The sequence below is a fragment of the Nilaparvata lugens genome, chromosome 2 (genome assembly GCF_014356525.2).
Source record: "Nilaparvata lugens isolate BPH chromosome 2, ASM1435652v1, whole genome shotgun sequence".
NCBI lineage: Eukaryota > Metazoa > Arthropoda > Insecta > Hemiptera > Delphacidae > Nilaparvata > Nilaparvata lugens.
The window spans coordinates 97,922,179-97,940,607 of record NC_052505.1 but is presented as its reverse complement, the minus strand read 5'-3'; the positions used below and the strand labels follow the sequence as shown (position 1 = coordinate 97,940,607).

General features: G+C 36.0%; 1 protein-coding gene across 1 annotated transcript in view; it reads right to left on the bottom strand.

The window, feature by feature from the left end:
- Nucleotides 1-6,792, bottom strand: part of LOC120349740 — a 34,669-nt gene extending 27,877 nt beyond the window's left edge. Inside the window, exons 1-2 of the mRNA XM_039420301.1 lie at nt 6,748-6,792; nt 2,396-2,530 (exon numbers count right to left, since the gene is read on the bottom strand). Coding sequence (XP_039276235.1) covers nt 2,396-2,530; nt 6,748-6,792 — 180 coding nt within the window. The remainder of the gene's footprint in view (nt 1-2,395; nt 2,531-6,747) is intronic.
- Nucleotides 6,793-18,429: the final 11,637 nt, after the last annotated feature.

The window sequence follows — 18,429 nt, the reverse complement described above, 5'->3', positions numbered from 1 at the left end:
GCTTCGGGTTACATAAATACAGTAATATTAAAATTCATAATTTAATATTAATATTCAATATTTTATTTTGGACCAAAATTTTATATAAATTGTACACGTGAAATTCTAACCTTATCTTGGACTTTGTCACCTATAAATTTGGAAGAGGAAATAATAGCACAAGGACTACCTTATTATTTTATCTACCAATGTTATTACATTAGTGTCATTTGATTCTTCTTCTTCTTCTTCTTCTTCTCTTCTTCTTCTTCTTCTTCTTCTTCTCTTCTTCTTCTTCTTCTTTCAAGGATTAGGCGTACACACCTGCTCCGGTTTCATAGGATATAACTATTTATTTTACCATCTTTTCAGAGGTCTGCCAATATCCCTTCTACCGTAGGATCTATATTTCATGACAGCCTTGGTATCCTAGTATCTGGCATTCGTTCCACATGGTTTTTCCATTAGTAGTGTCATTTGCATTGTAAATAAATAAATCATGAAGTTTTCATCGATTACTGGTCATCATTATAAATCCTAAAGTATATTCGAGTCTCTAATTATTATTCATTCCAGTGATAATAGAAACTGAGATTGAACTTCTATTGTGAAAATTATTATAGAACGAATGACGAATCATCACGTCTCAACTACTCAACAGATGAACTTGAAATTTTGCATATAGATTCTCAATTCATGTGGGATGGACAAAGGCCCATTTTAATATCTTCAAGATTTCAGTTATATCACTTTATTATGTTAGTATCAAGAATTTATCTATACTATAATAAAGGAAAGAACTGGCTTATACACATACAGGATATGAAAATTATGTTTGACGCATCATCACGTCTAAACTACTGGACTGAATTCAACTTTAAATTTTGCATACAGTTTCTTAATTAACTGAGGATGGTCCACTCAGTCAAGTTTTCAGTTTGTCAAGTTTCAAAATGATCCCTTGCGGAGCACGGGTTACCTGCTAGTTATAAATAAAAATTATAAATCCAAGTACCTTTTCAAAATTGTACGATTTTAAAAGGGTACTTGGATTTCTAATTTTGATTTATATAATTCTTCAACTCTGTTGCGTATCCATACTTTTTCACTAACAAAATATAACTAGAATTTTTAAAACACTTATGAAGTTAAAGTGCACTTACTATTGGTAGTGATGATCTCATAATTGTTTCATTTCAAATTCAAGTGTAATCTTCAAATTTCCTTCTGCTATTTAGTTCTTCGGTCAATATTATTGCAGTGGCAGAAGTCCTTAGTTCTATTTATATATAGTGAGGTACACGTTTTAATGGCAGTGGAGAAAGATAGGAGAAAAACGTTGCCAAGTCTCTCAATTTTGCCACTGATTGTACACAGCTGTTACTCAATTCATCCCATTAAATTGATCTAATAATAATTATCAGTTCCTCAGTAAAATAATCATTTTTGTTTTCATATTAATCATATTTGTTTTCAATTTTTTGTCATTTTTTTTCATAATTTGATTCAAACATTTGCTTCCATACTGAGATCAGATTTTTATTCTAATACAAACCTGAAATGGCGGCTAATTTAAAAAGCTGTGATACACCAATCTGAATTCCAAAACAAAAGGAATTGAGTTATTTGGTGGGTATTCTTTTTCATTTCTTTTAAAAATGATGGAAAAATAGGAATCCTTTTTTAAAAAGTATTTCATTGGAAAAAATTCTGAAATAACCTTTCAATTATTATTTATATCGGTACGAGTAGGTCTAACCTAAACGTGTAGGCTAACTGAAGCATGGATAAAAGTCTAGGATGGTTAGTTATCAACTTTTGAAATGTCACTTCAGGTATTTTAATTTGTGTCTCTCATACGGTAATGTCTAAAAATTATTTCATTGTTTCAAAAATACATTTTAAATCGATTATACGACTTGTGTAGCAAGTATTTTGATAGAACGAAGAAAAAAAAAACATGGCGGCTAAGATTGTTAGTCTACTTTTGTATAGTCACTGTTAAAAGTAAAAATAAATATTCTGGCAAACTGATAACATTGCAAAGCTAGAGAGAGATAGCGCTATCTGTTTTGTTGTATGATAGAAAAGGACAGCAACAGTATTGTCAATTGTACATTGCAATATTATAACGTGGACCTCACTATAGCTTTCATTGGATGTTTGAAATGATTATTCTATTCTATAACTATTATATCTTTTCCAGATATTTAAATGTTTTCACTTACCTTTTTTTCAAATTCAAGTATAATTTTTATTCTTCAAATTTTTTCATGCTATTTAGCTCTTCCGTCAATATTTGCAGTAACATAAGTCCTTAGTTCTATTTATAGAGCTCGCATTGGTTGTTTGAAATGATTATTATTGAAAGAGTAAAAACATAACTATTTTATTTCTTCCAGATGTTCTCACTCACATTTTCTATGATGCAGACAAGGCTGATGGTGCTGCCTTCTCCTATGTGATACTCTCCACTGCCCAGGATGTAGGCAGAAGGAACCACCACGTGTAGATTGAAGTAGTGAGAAATGGTTCCTGAACCGGTTGCAACCTGAAAAATGTCCCAAAATACTTTTGAAAAATTTGAGAGGGACTGATCAAAACTTTAGACTTGGGGATAAAGTTTGTTTAAAAGTAATAATCATTTCAAAACTGCCATCTTGCGATCAGAATTCATTAGAATGGTCTCAGCTCCTCTATATTCCTACTAGCCCCAGGCTCGCTTCGCTCGCCATATCAGTCTAGCCAGGGGGCTCCGCCCCCTGGACCCCCGACTGGGTCGTCCAAGAATGAGATCAGCGGGCTCGCTTCGCTCGCCTGCATGTGGACCTCAGCGGAACCTATGTACCGAATTTGAACGTTTTAAACACCTGTTACTACGTATATCGGCGTATCTTTGACGAACAAAATTCTTCCACCTCAGCTAAACCTGAATTTGTTTCTAATATATTTCCATCAGTTATAAAAAAGGTGAGAAAACGCTGAAAAGCTGAGAAAAACGTTGGAAAAAGGCTATTTTGGGCGTATCTTTGGCGTTATTTCAAATTCCTTCAAACACAACATTATTACACCCAAGCTGAGCTTCTGTATCAAATTTGAACATTTTCTGTTCATTTGTTCTTGATAAAGCTGAGAAAGCGCAAAAAAACGCTGTAAAACGCAGATTTTGGGCGTATTTTTGGCATTATTTCAAATTCGTTCTAACTCAACATTATTAGACTACACCCTAGCTGAGCTTCTGTACTAAATATGAACATTTTCTGTTCATTTGTTCTCGATAAAGCTGAGAAAACGCTAAAAAACGCAGATTTTGGGCGTATTTTTGGAAATTTTTCCAAATCCGTTCTTAGTGCGCCTCTAAAGGGCCAACTGAACATACCTACCAAATTTGAACGTTTTTGGTCCAGTAGATTTTTAGTTCTGCGAGTGAGTGAGTCAGTGAGTGAGTGCCATTTCGATTTTATTTAAATAGACTTATCCAACCTATAAAACTGGATGAAAACTTCTGTTTGATTGGTGAAATGGTAGGTTAGAAAGGTTGGGGTTTACTGCTTTTGAATGCCGAAATGTTGGTATCATTCGAAATTTCAGATACGGATCAAAAACAATGAAAACATTACCAAACAGCTGATTGAACGAGCGTTAGTGAGTTCTCATTTCTTACCCAATTGAAGCCAAAGTCGTTGTCCGTCTTTTTGTGTATTCTATAATAGCTTTAGAAAGAATTCATCAATCAGCTTCAATTTTTGAACTCGTATCCTTCGAACCTTTTCACAGGTCAAGTTCGTTGGACAACAAAATTATAAATTGAAATTTTGTATTGTAATCAGGTATCTCAATCATTACCATGTTCCTATTTGAAAAAATAAATTTGCATTCAAAATAAAGCTGAATTCGGAATAAAGTTGGATCTATATGGCAGATCCAAGATAGCGGACAAAGTTTTGAAGCGACAGAGAGTAGTTTTTTAATTGGAATAGGATCCCCATGAAACCTACTGTCATTTCATACTTGTGAAAGAAATATTTAGCTGCTTCCATAATAATTCTAACCAATCCAGTTTAATTACAAGTTTCAGATTTCAGTTGCTTGTTAACAACTGGCAGAAATAACATGATTACAGTTTGTTTGAGATGGTAGCCTACAATACTAGTAGTTCTGTGAACAGTAGACCTCACACAGTTTTCTCATCACAAATATCACCTGTTCTAGTTGATTCAGTTGAATCACAATTCACAGTTGATCTACTCTTAAACTGTTATTTGTTTTCTCCAAGATCAAAAACTCACTTATGTTAATAAACTCAGTTCACGTTTGAATTTGTATCCCTAAGGTGCGTACAGATATACGCGCCGCGAACATGAGCAATCCACTTTTAATCAGCTGATTATATCTGTTTTTTACAGAAACGGTAAGATATAGATATAAAAAGCTTGGCATCAGCTGATTAAAAGTGAATTGCTCGTGTTCGCGGCGCGTAAATCTGTACGCACCTTTATGATGATTTATCCAGTACCGTGATAATCTTCCCATCTGATAAAAATATATCTCAACTATTTTGGAATAACTTTTTTTCAATCAAGAGTATTATAATTCTTCAGAATTATTTAGTTCATTTCATCATTTTTTATTTAATTTTCAATCACCTATTAAATTTGTTTTTAAAATGTGAGAATATTGATACTGATGGGCACGCATCATAAAAACTATTGAAACCCTACCTTATAGAAATAGACACGATCAGACATCTGTGTAATGCATGCAATGAATAACTTATCACTTGTCAGCTGATTGATTATGAATAATTCTATAGTCTGATTGATCCATCTTCAAAGTAGATTATATAGTGATATCAGAGTATGGAGGAATTCCTTTTCTTTTCATATTATCCTTAAAAATGCAAAATTTTAGAAAGCCTTGTGTAAACATCTACAATCCAGGAATATTCCTGGCAAATGTCATCGAATTCTATCAACGCGTTTGGCCGTAATCGCGTTACATACAGACAGACAAAAGAAAATCCGAGTTAAAACATAGATTTCACTAGGTTCGGTCAAGGTATCAATTATATTTTATTAAGCAAGAAATTGTATTTTTCATAATGAATTTACATAATAAAGATGGGATATTTGTCAATTAATTAATAGTTCCACATTGTTAAAAGACGATCTGGCAAAAGAGCGAAGCAAGAAAGAGATAGCGCTATCCGCTTTGGTGAATGATAGACAAGGATAGCAATACCATTGCTAATCAAACACTGCTATTATATCGTGGACCTTACTATAATAGCTGGTGGAAGCTCCCCACAGATTAGATTACATTAGAGTTCTTTATTCATGTATATTACAATATTTACTGCATTAGACAGTAATTTACATTTAATGGAGGTATTCCTAATTATTAAACAAATTTACAAAGTATAAAAAATCAATTCACGCTATCAACACAATCAGGGAACAACAATGAATTATTCTACAGGGTGATTAAGAAGAACATGTATTGAACTATCGTTGAATGCACATTATCTGCACTAGTGTTGAGAGCCAACTAATGTGGTGGGAGACTTGTATGTTATTGCATTGAGTGTTCCTAACGCTCTTAAGTGCTCCTAACGATTTTCCGATTCAATTGAAAAAAACTCAATTCCACCAGTTGGCTAGACTCCAAACCAACTCTCTATTTTTCTCTCATTTTCCCTCTCTCTTATTCCTATCACCCCCCCAAGTTCCTCCCTCTTTTTCTCTCATTTTTGGTCTCTACTTCCTCCTTCTCCCATCACTTTCCCCCTCTCACTCCCTCCGTAACACTCCCTATTCCTAATCTAATCTCTATTCCCATCGCTATTCTAATCTAATCTAAAGGTGCGTACATATTCACGCGCCGCGAATATGAGCAATTCACTTTTTATCAGCTGATTATATCTGTATTTTTACAGAAACGGTAAGATACAGATATAAAAAAGCTTGGCATCAGCTGATGAATTGCTAATGTCCGCGGCGCGTAAATCTGTACGCAACTTTATATTCCTCTCACTTTCCCTCTCTCTTCTTCCTCATTTTCCCTTCTTCTCTTCCACTACCTCCTTATTTTTCTCCTACTTTCTTCCCCTCTTTCGTTCCGTGACACTCTCTTTGAAATCCCTATTTTTCTCCCTTTTCCTCTCTCATTCTTCTCCTTTTCCCAATTGTTCCCTCCGTAACACTCCCTATTCTTCTCCTTTTTTCCCTCCTTCTCATTCTTTCATACCTCCTTCTCCACCCACATTTTTCCTCGCTTTTCCTTCAAAACAGCCCACTTTTTCTCCCCTTTTCCTCTCTCTTTCGCATACTTTCTACTTCATCTCCTTTCCCATAAAGTTTTCCATCTTTTCCTCTCCGTTTCACTTCCATTTTCTTTCTCTTTTTCCTCTTTTCCACTTAATCTCCTTTCTCATCATGTTTTCCCTCTCTTTCCCTCTGTGAAACTCCCTATTCCTCACCCTTTCTCTTTCTCCTTTTCCCTCTTTTTTCTCTCTTCCTCCTCTTTCGCCACCAACTTTTTCCCTTTCTTCCCTCGAAACAAACCCTCCATTTCTCTCCCTTTTCTTCTGTCTTCTTCTCTCCTTTCCCACCACGTTCTCCATCTCTCTTCCTCAGTAACACTCTCTATTCCTCTCCCTTATGCCTTTCTCCTTTTCACTCCTTCACCTCACTTCCACCTGCTCCACTCACGTCTTCCTTCTCTTTCCCTCCGAAACACTCCCTTTGAAATCCCTTAATCCTGCATTACTTTCAACGCTTCATTCCAGTTTCCCGCGCTCACTCCAGCATACATTGTTAAGACAAGAAGAAGAAGGAGAACGAAGAAGAAGAAGAAGAAAAAGAAGAAGAAGAAGAAGAAGAAGAAGAAGAAGAAGAAGAAGAAGAAGAAAAGAAGAAGAAGAAGAAGGAGGAGGAGACCAAGATGAAAATATAGTGGATGAGTGAGTTCTAATTGATCAGAACAATGCTAATTGAGTGGAAGAGTATAAAGGATGGTTTCGATGGAGATAAGAAGAGAAAAAATGAGGAGCTTCCTATCAGTAGACAGGGTGAATTAATCACCCTGGATCTGTTGAGTATTCCCCTTCTACAACGCTAGGACGTTTCAGAGTGAAACAAGGGGATAAGGGGGTGAAGCAAGAAGAGAAAGGGAAGGGAGGGAGAGAGAAAGGACGGAGAGAGAGAATGAACCAGTAAGAAGAAATTAGAGCAAGGAGAAAAAGGGGAAAGAAAAAAATACAGGGAGAGAGAGAGAATGATCCAGTGAGAAGAAAGTGAAGCAATAAGAGAAAGGGAAGAGAAACAGAGAACGGAGAGATGGAATGATCCAGTAAGAAGGAATTAGAGCAAGAAGAGAAGGGAAAGAAAAACAGAGGACTGAGAGAGAGAGTGATCCAGTAAGAAGAACGTAGAACAAAAAGAGAAAGGGAGAGAGAATGATCCAGTAAGAAGGAATTGGAGCAAGAAGAGAAAGAAAAGAAAAACAGAGGACTGAGAGAGAGAGAATGATCCAGTAAGAAGAACGTAGAACAAAAAGAGAAAGGGAGAGAGAGAATGATCCAGTAAGAAGAACGTAGAACAAAAAGAGAAAGGGAGAGAGAGAATACAAAGAGAGAGAATGATCCAGTAAGAAGGAATTGGAGCAAGAAGAGAAAGGAAAGAAAAACAGAGGAGTGAAAGAGAGAATGATCCTGTAAGAAGAACGTAGAACAAAAAGAGAATGGGAGAGAGAGAATACAAAGAGAGAGAATGATCCAGTAAGAAGAACGTAGAACAAAAAGAGAAAGGGAGAGAGAGAATACAAAGAGAGAGAATGATCCAGTAAGAAGGAATTGGAGCAAGAAGAGAAAGGAAAGAAAAACAGAGGACTGAGAGAGAGAGAATGATCCTGTAAGAAGAACGTAGGACAAAAAGAGAAAGGGGTAGAGAGAATACAAAGAGAGCGAATGATCCAGTAAGAAGGAATTGGAGCAAGAAGAGAAAGGAAAGAAAAACAGAGGACTGAGAGAGAGAGAATGATCCTGTAAGAAGAACGTAGAACAAAAAGAGAAAGGGAGAGAGAGAATACAAAGAGAGAGAATATTCCAGTAAGGAGGAATTGGAGCAAGAAGAGAAAGGAAAGAAAAACAGAGGACTGAGAGAGAGAATGATCCTGTAAGAAGAACGTAGAACAAAAAGAGAAAGGGAGAGAGAGAATACAAAGAGAGAGAATGATCCAGTAAGAAGGAATTGGAGCAAGAAGAGAAAGGAAAGAAAAACAGAGGACTGAGAGAGAGAATGATCCAGTAAGAAGAACGTAGAACAAAAAGAGAAAGGGAGAGAGAGAATACAAAGAGAGAGAATGATACAGTAAAAAGAGAAAAAAGCGAGAAGAGAAAGGAAGGAAAACAGAGGACTGAGAGAGCGATTGATCCAGTAAGAAGAACGTAGAACAAAAAGAGAAAGGGAGAGAGAATGATACAGTAAAAAGAGAGAAAAGCGAGAAGAGAAAGGGAATAAAGAGAGAGAGAATACGGAGAGAGAATGATCCAGTGAAAAGAAAGTAAGCAAGAAGAGAAAGAGAAGACGAAGAGAGTGAATGATCCAGTGAGTTGAGATAGAAAGAATAAAAACATATTATAAATTGACTGTTGATCAAGTTATCTGCGTCATTTACAGAGAATATAGCCCAAGGAAAGTAATAAAGAAAATGCTGAGATCAAAAATGATGAGTTAAATAAAACTCCGATAATCAAAATGTGATTGGAATCTATCACTGCCTTTGAATAGAAGGGTCTAGGGGAATTGTCTCTGGTAAAACGAATTAATCATTGAGGGTTTGAGGGAGAGTATACCCCTGAAAAACGAATTAGTAATTGAATTCCAAGCAAAATAATCTTGAGATCAATCACGTGGAAGTAAATGGGTTTTAAAAGTTTTGAAAAAGTGAAGATGATAAAGATTGTAGGAGGAAACAGCGTTGGAATATTGTTTGTTTATAAAATCTCAGTCGATTCCTCATCAGTTATTAGGCCGGAGGATTCCAATTAACGTATATAGAAGTGGTGGGGAAGAGGGTGACCTTTAACGAGCTCTTACAATGTAAGAGTGATATTACATTCTCTCTCTCCCTTTCTCTTTGTTTCTCCCTTTCTCTTGAGTTTGGTAGAGAGTAAGTGGGGAGGATATTTTTAATATTCTTTCCGAAGAATGGACATTGATATGTCCAAAGCTCCGCCAATTTATGTAGATGCATAACAATATAATTACCTGTAGTTATTATATTACAAATTGCTTTTTCATATCATATACAATTCAATAATTATTTTCTTAGTCTATATTATGTAAATTCATCTATAATTTTGCTGTATTGTAAGCTATTGCATATAAGTGTATAAGCCAGTATATATTGTAATCAATCAATCAATCTCTTCCATCATGTTCTCTCTTAAAACTGGTATATCTCTCTCTGTCTCTGTATTTTCCTTTTTATGGAAAGTCAATATTTCAGATTCGGGAATTCGTAATTTATGAATGTAAAAAACAGTAAGCTCTTGTTATGACGTGTCTCCAGTGACTGAGAGGAATTCGATATAACAGGGTCTCTTAAAAACGGGGTCTCTTTTACATTAAAAACAAGCAGGTGTTCCGTAAGTCTTATTAAAAAATTGACAAACTGAAAACTTGACCTACTGGAATCTTGAAGAATTCAAAATAGACCCATCGCCATCCTCGTTAAATTAAGGCTGTGCAAAGGCTAAGAATGAACTTTCTATTCGTGATATTTTTCAAAGTTTTCCGATTTGTATATCATCAAGCTATCAAAATGAAAAAGTTTTCTCAGGAAAACATTTTTTTCTGATCATTACTTTTTGAGATATGAGCGCCTGAAGTTTGAATTTTTGGGACAGCACATTTCAAATTCGATAAAAGATAAATCCATGAGATTTAGAGGTTAGATACTACATGGTATTTTTGATCTGGTAAAACAATAATTTTCTGAAAATATCAATTTTTGAAAAAGTTATTCAATTTACTAAAAATAACTTTTAGTTGAGTTATTTTTGGTAAATTGAATAACTTTTCAAAAATTGATATTTTCAGAAAATTATTGTTTTACTAGATCAACAATACCATGAAGAATCCATCCTTCAAATCACATGGATTTATTATATCTTACCGGATTTGAAATGTTCTGTCCCAAAAATTCAAACTTCAGGCGCTCATATCTCAAAAAGTAATGATCGAAAAAAAAGTTTTTCTGAGAAACTTTTTCATTTTGATAGCTTGATGATATACAAATCGAAAAACTTTGAAAAATATCACCAGTAGAAAGTTTAATTTCAGCCTTTGCACAGCCTTAAGAATCTTTATTCCGAATCTCAAGCTGAGTACAGTAGTTCAGACGTGATGACGCGTCATTCATATATTTCCTATTCCGTACGTGAATAAGTCAACTCTTTCCTCTATCATAATTATATGCAAGTCAATTCCCTCCTTCATTATACTAGAGATAGATGTAATATTTCCAACCTTTTTGTTGATGAATATACTCCATGATTATTCAACTCTCGTTCTACGTCGTTGGTTGAGTCTATGAATTTTCAACTGTGATGAAAATTATTCACGAAATTTTGACAAAATTATAAAATAATCATTATTTTTTATGTTTCCTGTACATAATAATCTTACAGTTCCCAACTCAGAATTCTCTCTCTAGTTTCAGTTAGCACGGGTTTCCGGCTAGTCTATCTTTCATCTTCTATATATAAAAGCGAAATGGCACTCACTCACTGACTGACTGACTCACTCACTCACTCACTCGCATAACTAAAAATCTACCGGACTAAAAACGTTCAAATTTGGTAGGTATGTTCAGTTGGCCCTTTAGAGGCGCACTAAGAAATCTTTTGGCAATATTTAACTCTAAGGGTTGTTTTTAAGGGTTTAAAGTTCGTCTTTTAGCATGTATATTCTTCTTCTCCCAATCTCTTAATTATAATATTGAAATGTCCACATCATATGTTACTATAGAACTATAATCTAGATAGAGTACCTCTTCGAAACAGTTGTTAACTGACAACTAAATTAATAATTTTGTCAGGTTGGCATTAAGTTGAGTTGACTTTGTTAGGTTGGCACCAAGTTGAAGATTGAAATGCATTTATCGCGGAAAAATTGATTGAGCACTGCTACTTCAATCCTGGGAATATTATATTACTAGCTGTCAGGCTCGCTTCGCTCGCCATATCCGTTTAACCAGACGTTTAGTCTGGACCCCGACTGGATTGTCCTAAAATATGATAAAAATGCTCAAATGAAAAATGCAGGCGAGCGAAGCGAGCCTGCTGTTCTCATTCTTGGACAATCCAGTCGTGTGTCCAGGGGGACCCCCCTGGCTGGACGGATATGGCGAGCGAAGCGAGCCTGACGGCTAGTAATATAATAAAGGAAAGAGTTGGCTTGTACACAAACGGGATGATGAATTCACGAATCATCAAACTATCATCACGTCTGAACTACTCAACTGATTAACTTGAAACTCTGTATATTGATTCTTGAAATACCGTGCATGGTGCATGGTTATATGCCTTATTCAAATTCTTCAAGATTTCAGTAGGTCAAGTTGTCAGTTTGCAAGCTTTTAATTAGATTTTTGCGGAGCACGGGTTACCTGCTAGTCTTGTAATAAAAAATCTGGTGTGGCGCACTCAAACAACTTTCCTTGCCGTTATGAAAATTGATCACCTGACGCTAGTGTTCCCGCGCATCTCGAGTCTACTTAAAACAAAGATCTGAGCCAGCTGGTGACAGGACAATAAAGCTGGAGACACACGAAGTCTGCCATCTCTGCATGGTGAATGATTTAATAGAATCAACAGTTGCCAACAATTTGCAATTGGATAATCACATTTTCTCGAATTTTGAGCTATTTTCAATTTTAGGTGAAAATATTATTGAACATTAATTATAGAGATTCTCATGTTCAATCTTTTCCACTTCAAATTTTTTGTTTTAATTGTATCTGAAGCCTGATAATTGAGAATCTAAAATCAAACTTAGCATAGATTGGGCGGAGCTCTTGAAATTTTTACAGATATGGGACTTGTGGCAGTTGATACATCTTATCAATGACTATTTTATGTATAAATATAACAAAATCGTTAGAGCGGTTTTCGAGAAAATCGTGAAAAACCCTGTTTTAGACAACATTTCCGCCGTTTCAGCCACCATCTTGTATTGCATTAGATCGAAATTGTTCGTGTCGGATCCTTATATTGTAAGGACCTCAAGTTCCAAATACCAAGTCATCCCGTTTATTGGGAGATGAGATATTGTGTACATACACAGACGCACATACACATACACTCATACACACACACACACACCACACACACACACACACACACACACACACACACACACACACCACACACACACACACACACACACACATACAGACCAATACCCAAAAACCACATTTTTGGACTCAGGGGACCTTGAAACGTATAGAAATTTAGAAATTGGCGTACATTAATTTTTTTCGAAAAGCAATACTTTCCTTACCTATGGTAATAGGGCAAGGAAAGTAATAAAAGAACCGCTCCAAAGCCCTGTAAGGCTAGCTACACACACATCGATTTTTGTTCGTACGATATTTTGCCATCCTTCTAAATTCTATTAGACTAAACAGATGATGTTTGTCAAGCTCCGTTTGATGTGATAGAATTTATAAGGACTGCAAAGTATATTACGTACAAAATAGATATGTGTATTTTCAGGACTAAATACAATCCCTATTCCTTAACCCACTTAACTATTTCCGAGAATCATCGTCTATATATTCTTTATTTTATTAGTGAACAGGTAGTTCAATATTTCCAAAACTCACACACCCCCAAACTTCTATTCCACTCAAATTATTTTGATGAACCATAATTGTTTGTTTTTTAGAAGTTCAAAGCTACAGAGCACTCCACTCCTACCTATGCATATTTTATCGGCTTTCAAAACAGAAATCAGCTTTCATCGTTCGACGAAATTTCAAAGCTATTCCACTCAAATTTCAATACCCAACATGCTGTGTATAGTGAGGTCCACGTTATAATGGCAGTGGAGAAAGATAGGAGAACAACGTTGCTGATCCGTCTTGTCAATGCCTTCTATAGACGGTAGCTGATACAGGTTTATTGATGCAATATTAACGGTTTATTCTCGTTTGAAATAATATATATTATATATAAAAGCGAAATAGCACTCACTCACTGACTGACTGACTGAGTCACTCACTCACTCACTCAAATTTGGTAGGTTGAACATACCTTCTTATTCCAATCTCTTAATTATAATTGAAAAATGTCCTACCATATGTTAATATAGAACTATAATCTAGAGAGAGTACCTCTTCGAAACAGTTGTTAACTGGTAACTAAATTAATAATTTTGTCAGGTGGCATTAAGTTGAGTTGACTTTGTTAGCTTGGCACCAAGTTGAAAATTGAAATGCATTTATTGTGGAAAAATTGATTTGGCACTGCTACTTCAATCAGAGCTATTCCTGGGAATATTATATTATTAGCCTTCAAGCTCGCTTCGCTCGCCATATCCGTTTAGCCAGACGTTTAGTCTGAACCCCCGAAACATAACATAATGCTCAAATTAAAAATGCTGGCGAGCGAAGCGTGCCTACTGATCTCATTCTTGGACGATCCAGTCGGGGGTCCAGGGGCCAGAGCCCCCTGTCTAGACGGACATGGCGAGCGAAGCGAGCCTGACGGCTAGTTAGTTATATTTTATTAAGCAAGAGATTTTCAATAATTTCATAATGAATTTTCATAATTAAAATGAAATATTTTGTTAATCAATTATTAATTCTACATTGTTGAAAGACGATCTGGCAACACAGCAAAGCGAGAAAGAGCTATCTGCTTTGTTGAATGATGGACAAGGATAGCAATACCATTTCTAATCAAACACTGCCATTATAACGTGGACCCCACTATATTGTTGACTTTTAATAATTTATTATTTCAATGGAACCCTCGTCACAAATTTCCAAACACAACATGTTCTCTTGTGTCGACTTTCAATAATTTATTATTTTAATGGAACGCTTGTCAAAAATTTCCTGATCGTTTATTGGTTGTTTGTCGTCTGATAGCCTCCTGGTATGATGACAAATTTGCCAGCACAGACGGCTTTCAATATGCCAACACTGTACATTGTTCATCAGCCAAATTCCACCAGTCTTTGTCAGCCATTTTGATTTGGTGGGGGGGGGAGGTTTATGATCAAACGACCCCCTTCCCACCAGAAAACTAAACTATGATTTATCACTTCCTGGAAGAGGATCAATGCTGTATCTGGGCTCTTTCAACTATTCGGTACAATATTTCTATTCTTTTCGGTTTTCAATCTAATAAAATTCTAAATTTTGGTTTGTGTATTTCTGGACTCGGAATTTGATTCAAAGTGAAGCAACATAACCTACCTTTTAGACATTGGCTTACTACTATCAAAATTCGGAGAGCGAGGAGTTGATCGAAAAGGATCATGTATTCATGTATATGAATTCATGTATTTGATGTATATATTGTTAAATGTGCCTAATGTAACGAATAATAAATAGAATAAATGATAATTACTTCCACAGTTAATTACTTTCTCCAATTTTAATATCCCAGTCATTCATCCATTGAATCTATAAATTCATAAAAACCTTGTCTTTTTTGTTATCACCTCACTAGCGGGTGATCCGTTCTCCGCAAGGGAAATAGAAACTTGACAAACTGAAAACTTGGTCTACTGGTAGCTTGGAGAATTGAAAAAAGGCCTATAACCATCTTTGGTAGAAAATTAAGAATCTATAAGTCAAATTTCGAGTTAATCAGTTCAATAATTAAGACGTGATGATATGACGTTTGTGAATTACCTATCTCGTAGGTGTATGAGTCAATTCAAATTCAATTCAAATTCATTCAATTTCAAATTCAAATTTCAAATTCAAATTCAAATTCAACCCCTATTATACTGAAGATTCGTACATTGAGTCATGAATTACAAAAGAAGAATTGAAGGCTTAGCTCAAATCTATTCCAGAATTTATTCAATTAGAATGTCCAAACCAAGCAGACCATTGCAGGTGACATATTGTAATTGAGACTATAGAGTGGTCCACATTATAATAAAATTCAAGAAAGATAGGAGATCAGCGTTGCCGATTCTCTGTCTTGCCACTGCCTTCTGGAGAAGATGACTGATACTGGTACGTAAATCTGATATTAACTTAAAGTTATTGATAAAACTATTAACTACTTTCCATTCATCAAGATAATAAAATATTGTTCAATGATTAGATGATAAATCTCCTTATTCGAAATTGAATATTATTCAATTAATTATATTAGGAATTAATAAAAACGATCTAGCAAACGTTTTAGAGCTAGAAAAAGAAAGCGCTGCTTCATCGAATGATAGACAATAATACAAGGATTGTTACATTTATGTTAATCATATCACTGCCATTAAAACGTGCACCTCACCATGGGAAGATGATACAAGGATGATCTAAGCATTATAGACAACTAGCCGTTAGGCTCGCTTCGCTCGCCATATCCGTCTAGCCAGGGGGCTCCGCCCCCTGGACCCCTGACTGGATCGTCCAGAAATGAGATCAACGAGCTCGCTTCGCTCACCTGCATTTTTCATTTGAGCATGATTCATTCCATCAGAAAGTCAAAGTACTGAGAAAACGCAGAAGAGCTGAGAAAAACTTGGGAAAAACGCTGATTTTGGGCGTATCTTTGATAAAATATTAGTCACCTCATTACAAATTTTCAGATCCTAGCTAAACCTCTACACCAATTTGAAAATTTTCTGTCAATTACTTGATGAAATAACTGAGAAACGCAAAAACGCCAATTTTGGGTGTATCTTTGGCGTTATTTCAAATTCCTTTTAACACAACATTATTTAACCCCAGCTGAGCTTATGTAGTGATTTGAACATTTTCTGTTCAATTGTCTCGATACGCTGAGAAAACGCAAAAAAACGCTGGAAAAACGCAGATTTTGGGCGCATCTTGGCTTTATTCCAAATCCCTTCTAACACAACATTATTACACCCTAGCTTAGCTTCTGTACTGAATTTGATCAATTTCTGTTAATTTGTTCTTGATAAATCTGAGAAAAAGCAAAAAAACGCTGGGAAAACGCTAATTTTGGGCGTATCTTCGACGTTATCGCGATTCCTTCTAACACAACATTATTACACTCACTAGCTGAGCTTATGTACTAAATTTTAACATTTTCTGTTCATTTGTTCTCGATAAAGCTGAGAAAACGCTGAAAAACGCTGGAAAAACGCAGATTTCGGGCGTATCTTTGGAATTTCTTTCAAATCCGTTCTTAGTGCGCCTCTAAAGGGCCAACTGAATAAACCTACCAAATTTGAACGTTTTTGGTCCGGTAGATTTTAGTTCTGCGAGTGAGTGAGTGAGTGAGTCAGTCAGTCAGTGAGTGAGTGCCATTTCGCTTCTATATAATAGAGTACATCATCATCATCATCAATGTTAATTAGAATTGCTATTATAACGTTGACCTTACTGATAATAATAATAATATCGAGTGACCTGGCTGGCTCAGGTCTGGTGTCAGAGTTTTCAGGTCGCAACTGATCATTTCAGGGCCTCTGACATGACCTAACGACTGCTTTTTTAGGCAGCCGGACCGACGGCTTAACGTGTCCATCCGAAACACGACCTTACTATAAAAAGATGATACAAAGATGATACATAGATGAAACGAAGATGATGGAAGGGTGATGAAAAGGATTGCAACACCAATGTTAATCAAATACTGCCATTATAACGTGGACCTCACTTTATAATGAACCCTACAATCATGTTCTCTCTACCTGTAGGTCAAACAGGGAAACACAAGTTTTGTGTGGGTGAAACCCAAGTGGACATAGTAGACCACTTTCACCGCATCACTAAAGGTGCTCACAGCCATTGATCAAGTGCTGTGGTGAATCACTGGTGGCAGATCACCTGATTGACATATCACGTGATTCTCAAGGGAGAGAGAGCTGTTCTGACTGACCCTGTACGTCCAAGTCCGAATTAGCCCACTGCATGTTCCAAATCTTGAGTGACAGGGGCTGCATTGGGAAAAGGGCAGGTTTTTAAGGTCGAAGGTTGTAGAAGGGTGGAATCTCTGTAAATAAGGGATGAAGTTGATAAGAAGAGATTTATTCCCACTTGTTTGAATCAATCATAGAGGAAAGATAGCATAAGAAGATATCCCATGGTATAGGTCGTTTATGTTCCACATTTTAAGCCGATTATTTGTGAACTCAAACTGATTATTGTTGACTACTGTCTATTATTAATGTTTTGGCTGGGTGAGAGTGTAGGATCGGCACAATATGAGAGACTACCAGCGTCATATGGCATCACGAAAAATCTGGTGTGTTACACTCACACAACTTTCCTTGCCATTATGAAAATTGATCAACTGACGCTAGTGTTCCCGCGCATCTCAAATCTACTTTTCTAAGATCTGAGCCAGCTGGTGACAGGCCAATAGCGCTGCAGACACACCAAGTCTACTATCTCTTCATAGTGAATGATTCAATAGAATCAACAGTTGCCGACAGTTTGCAATTGGATAATTTTATTTTAGGATTTTCGTTAAATAATAATTATAATCTTATTTTCTCTAATTTCGAGCTTTTTTCAATTTTAGGTGAAATGCTACTGAACATTAATTGTAGAGATTTTTATGCTCAATCTTTCCACTTGAATTTTTTGTTCAAATTGTAGTGATAACTGGGATGTATCTGATATTGACCCGATAATTGGGAATCTAAAATCAAACTTTGCATAGATGGGGCGGAGCTCCTGAAATTTTTACGGTATGAGACTTATGGCTTTGATAGAGCTTATAAAACTATTTTAGGTTTTAGGTATAAATTAAATCAAAATCGTTGTAGCCGTTTTTGAGAAAATCGCGAAAACCCCTGTTTTTGTTACATTTTCTCCATTTACCCGCCATCTCATTGCATTTGATCGGAATTGTTCGTGTCGGATCCTTATATTGTAAGGACCTTAAGTCCCAAGTTTCAAGTCATTCCGTTAATTAGGAGATGAGATATCGTGTACTCATACACACCACACACCACACAAACACAAACACACACACACCACACACACACACACACACACACACACACACACACACCACACAACACACACACACACACCACACACCACACACACAACACACACCACACACACACACACACACACACACCACACACACACACACACACACACACACACACACACACACACACACACACACACACACACACACACACACACACAGACCAATACCCAAAAACCACTTTTTTGGACTCAGAGGACCTTGAAACATATAGAAATTTAGAA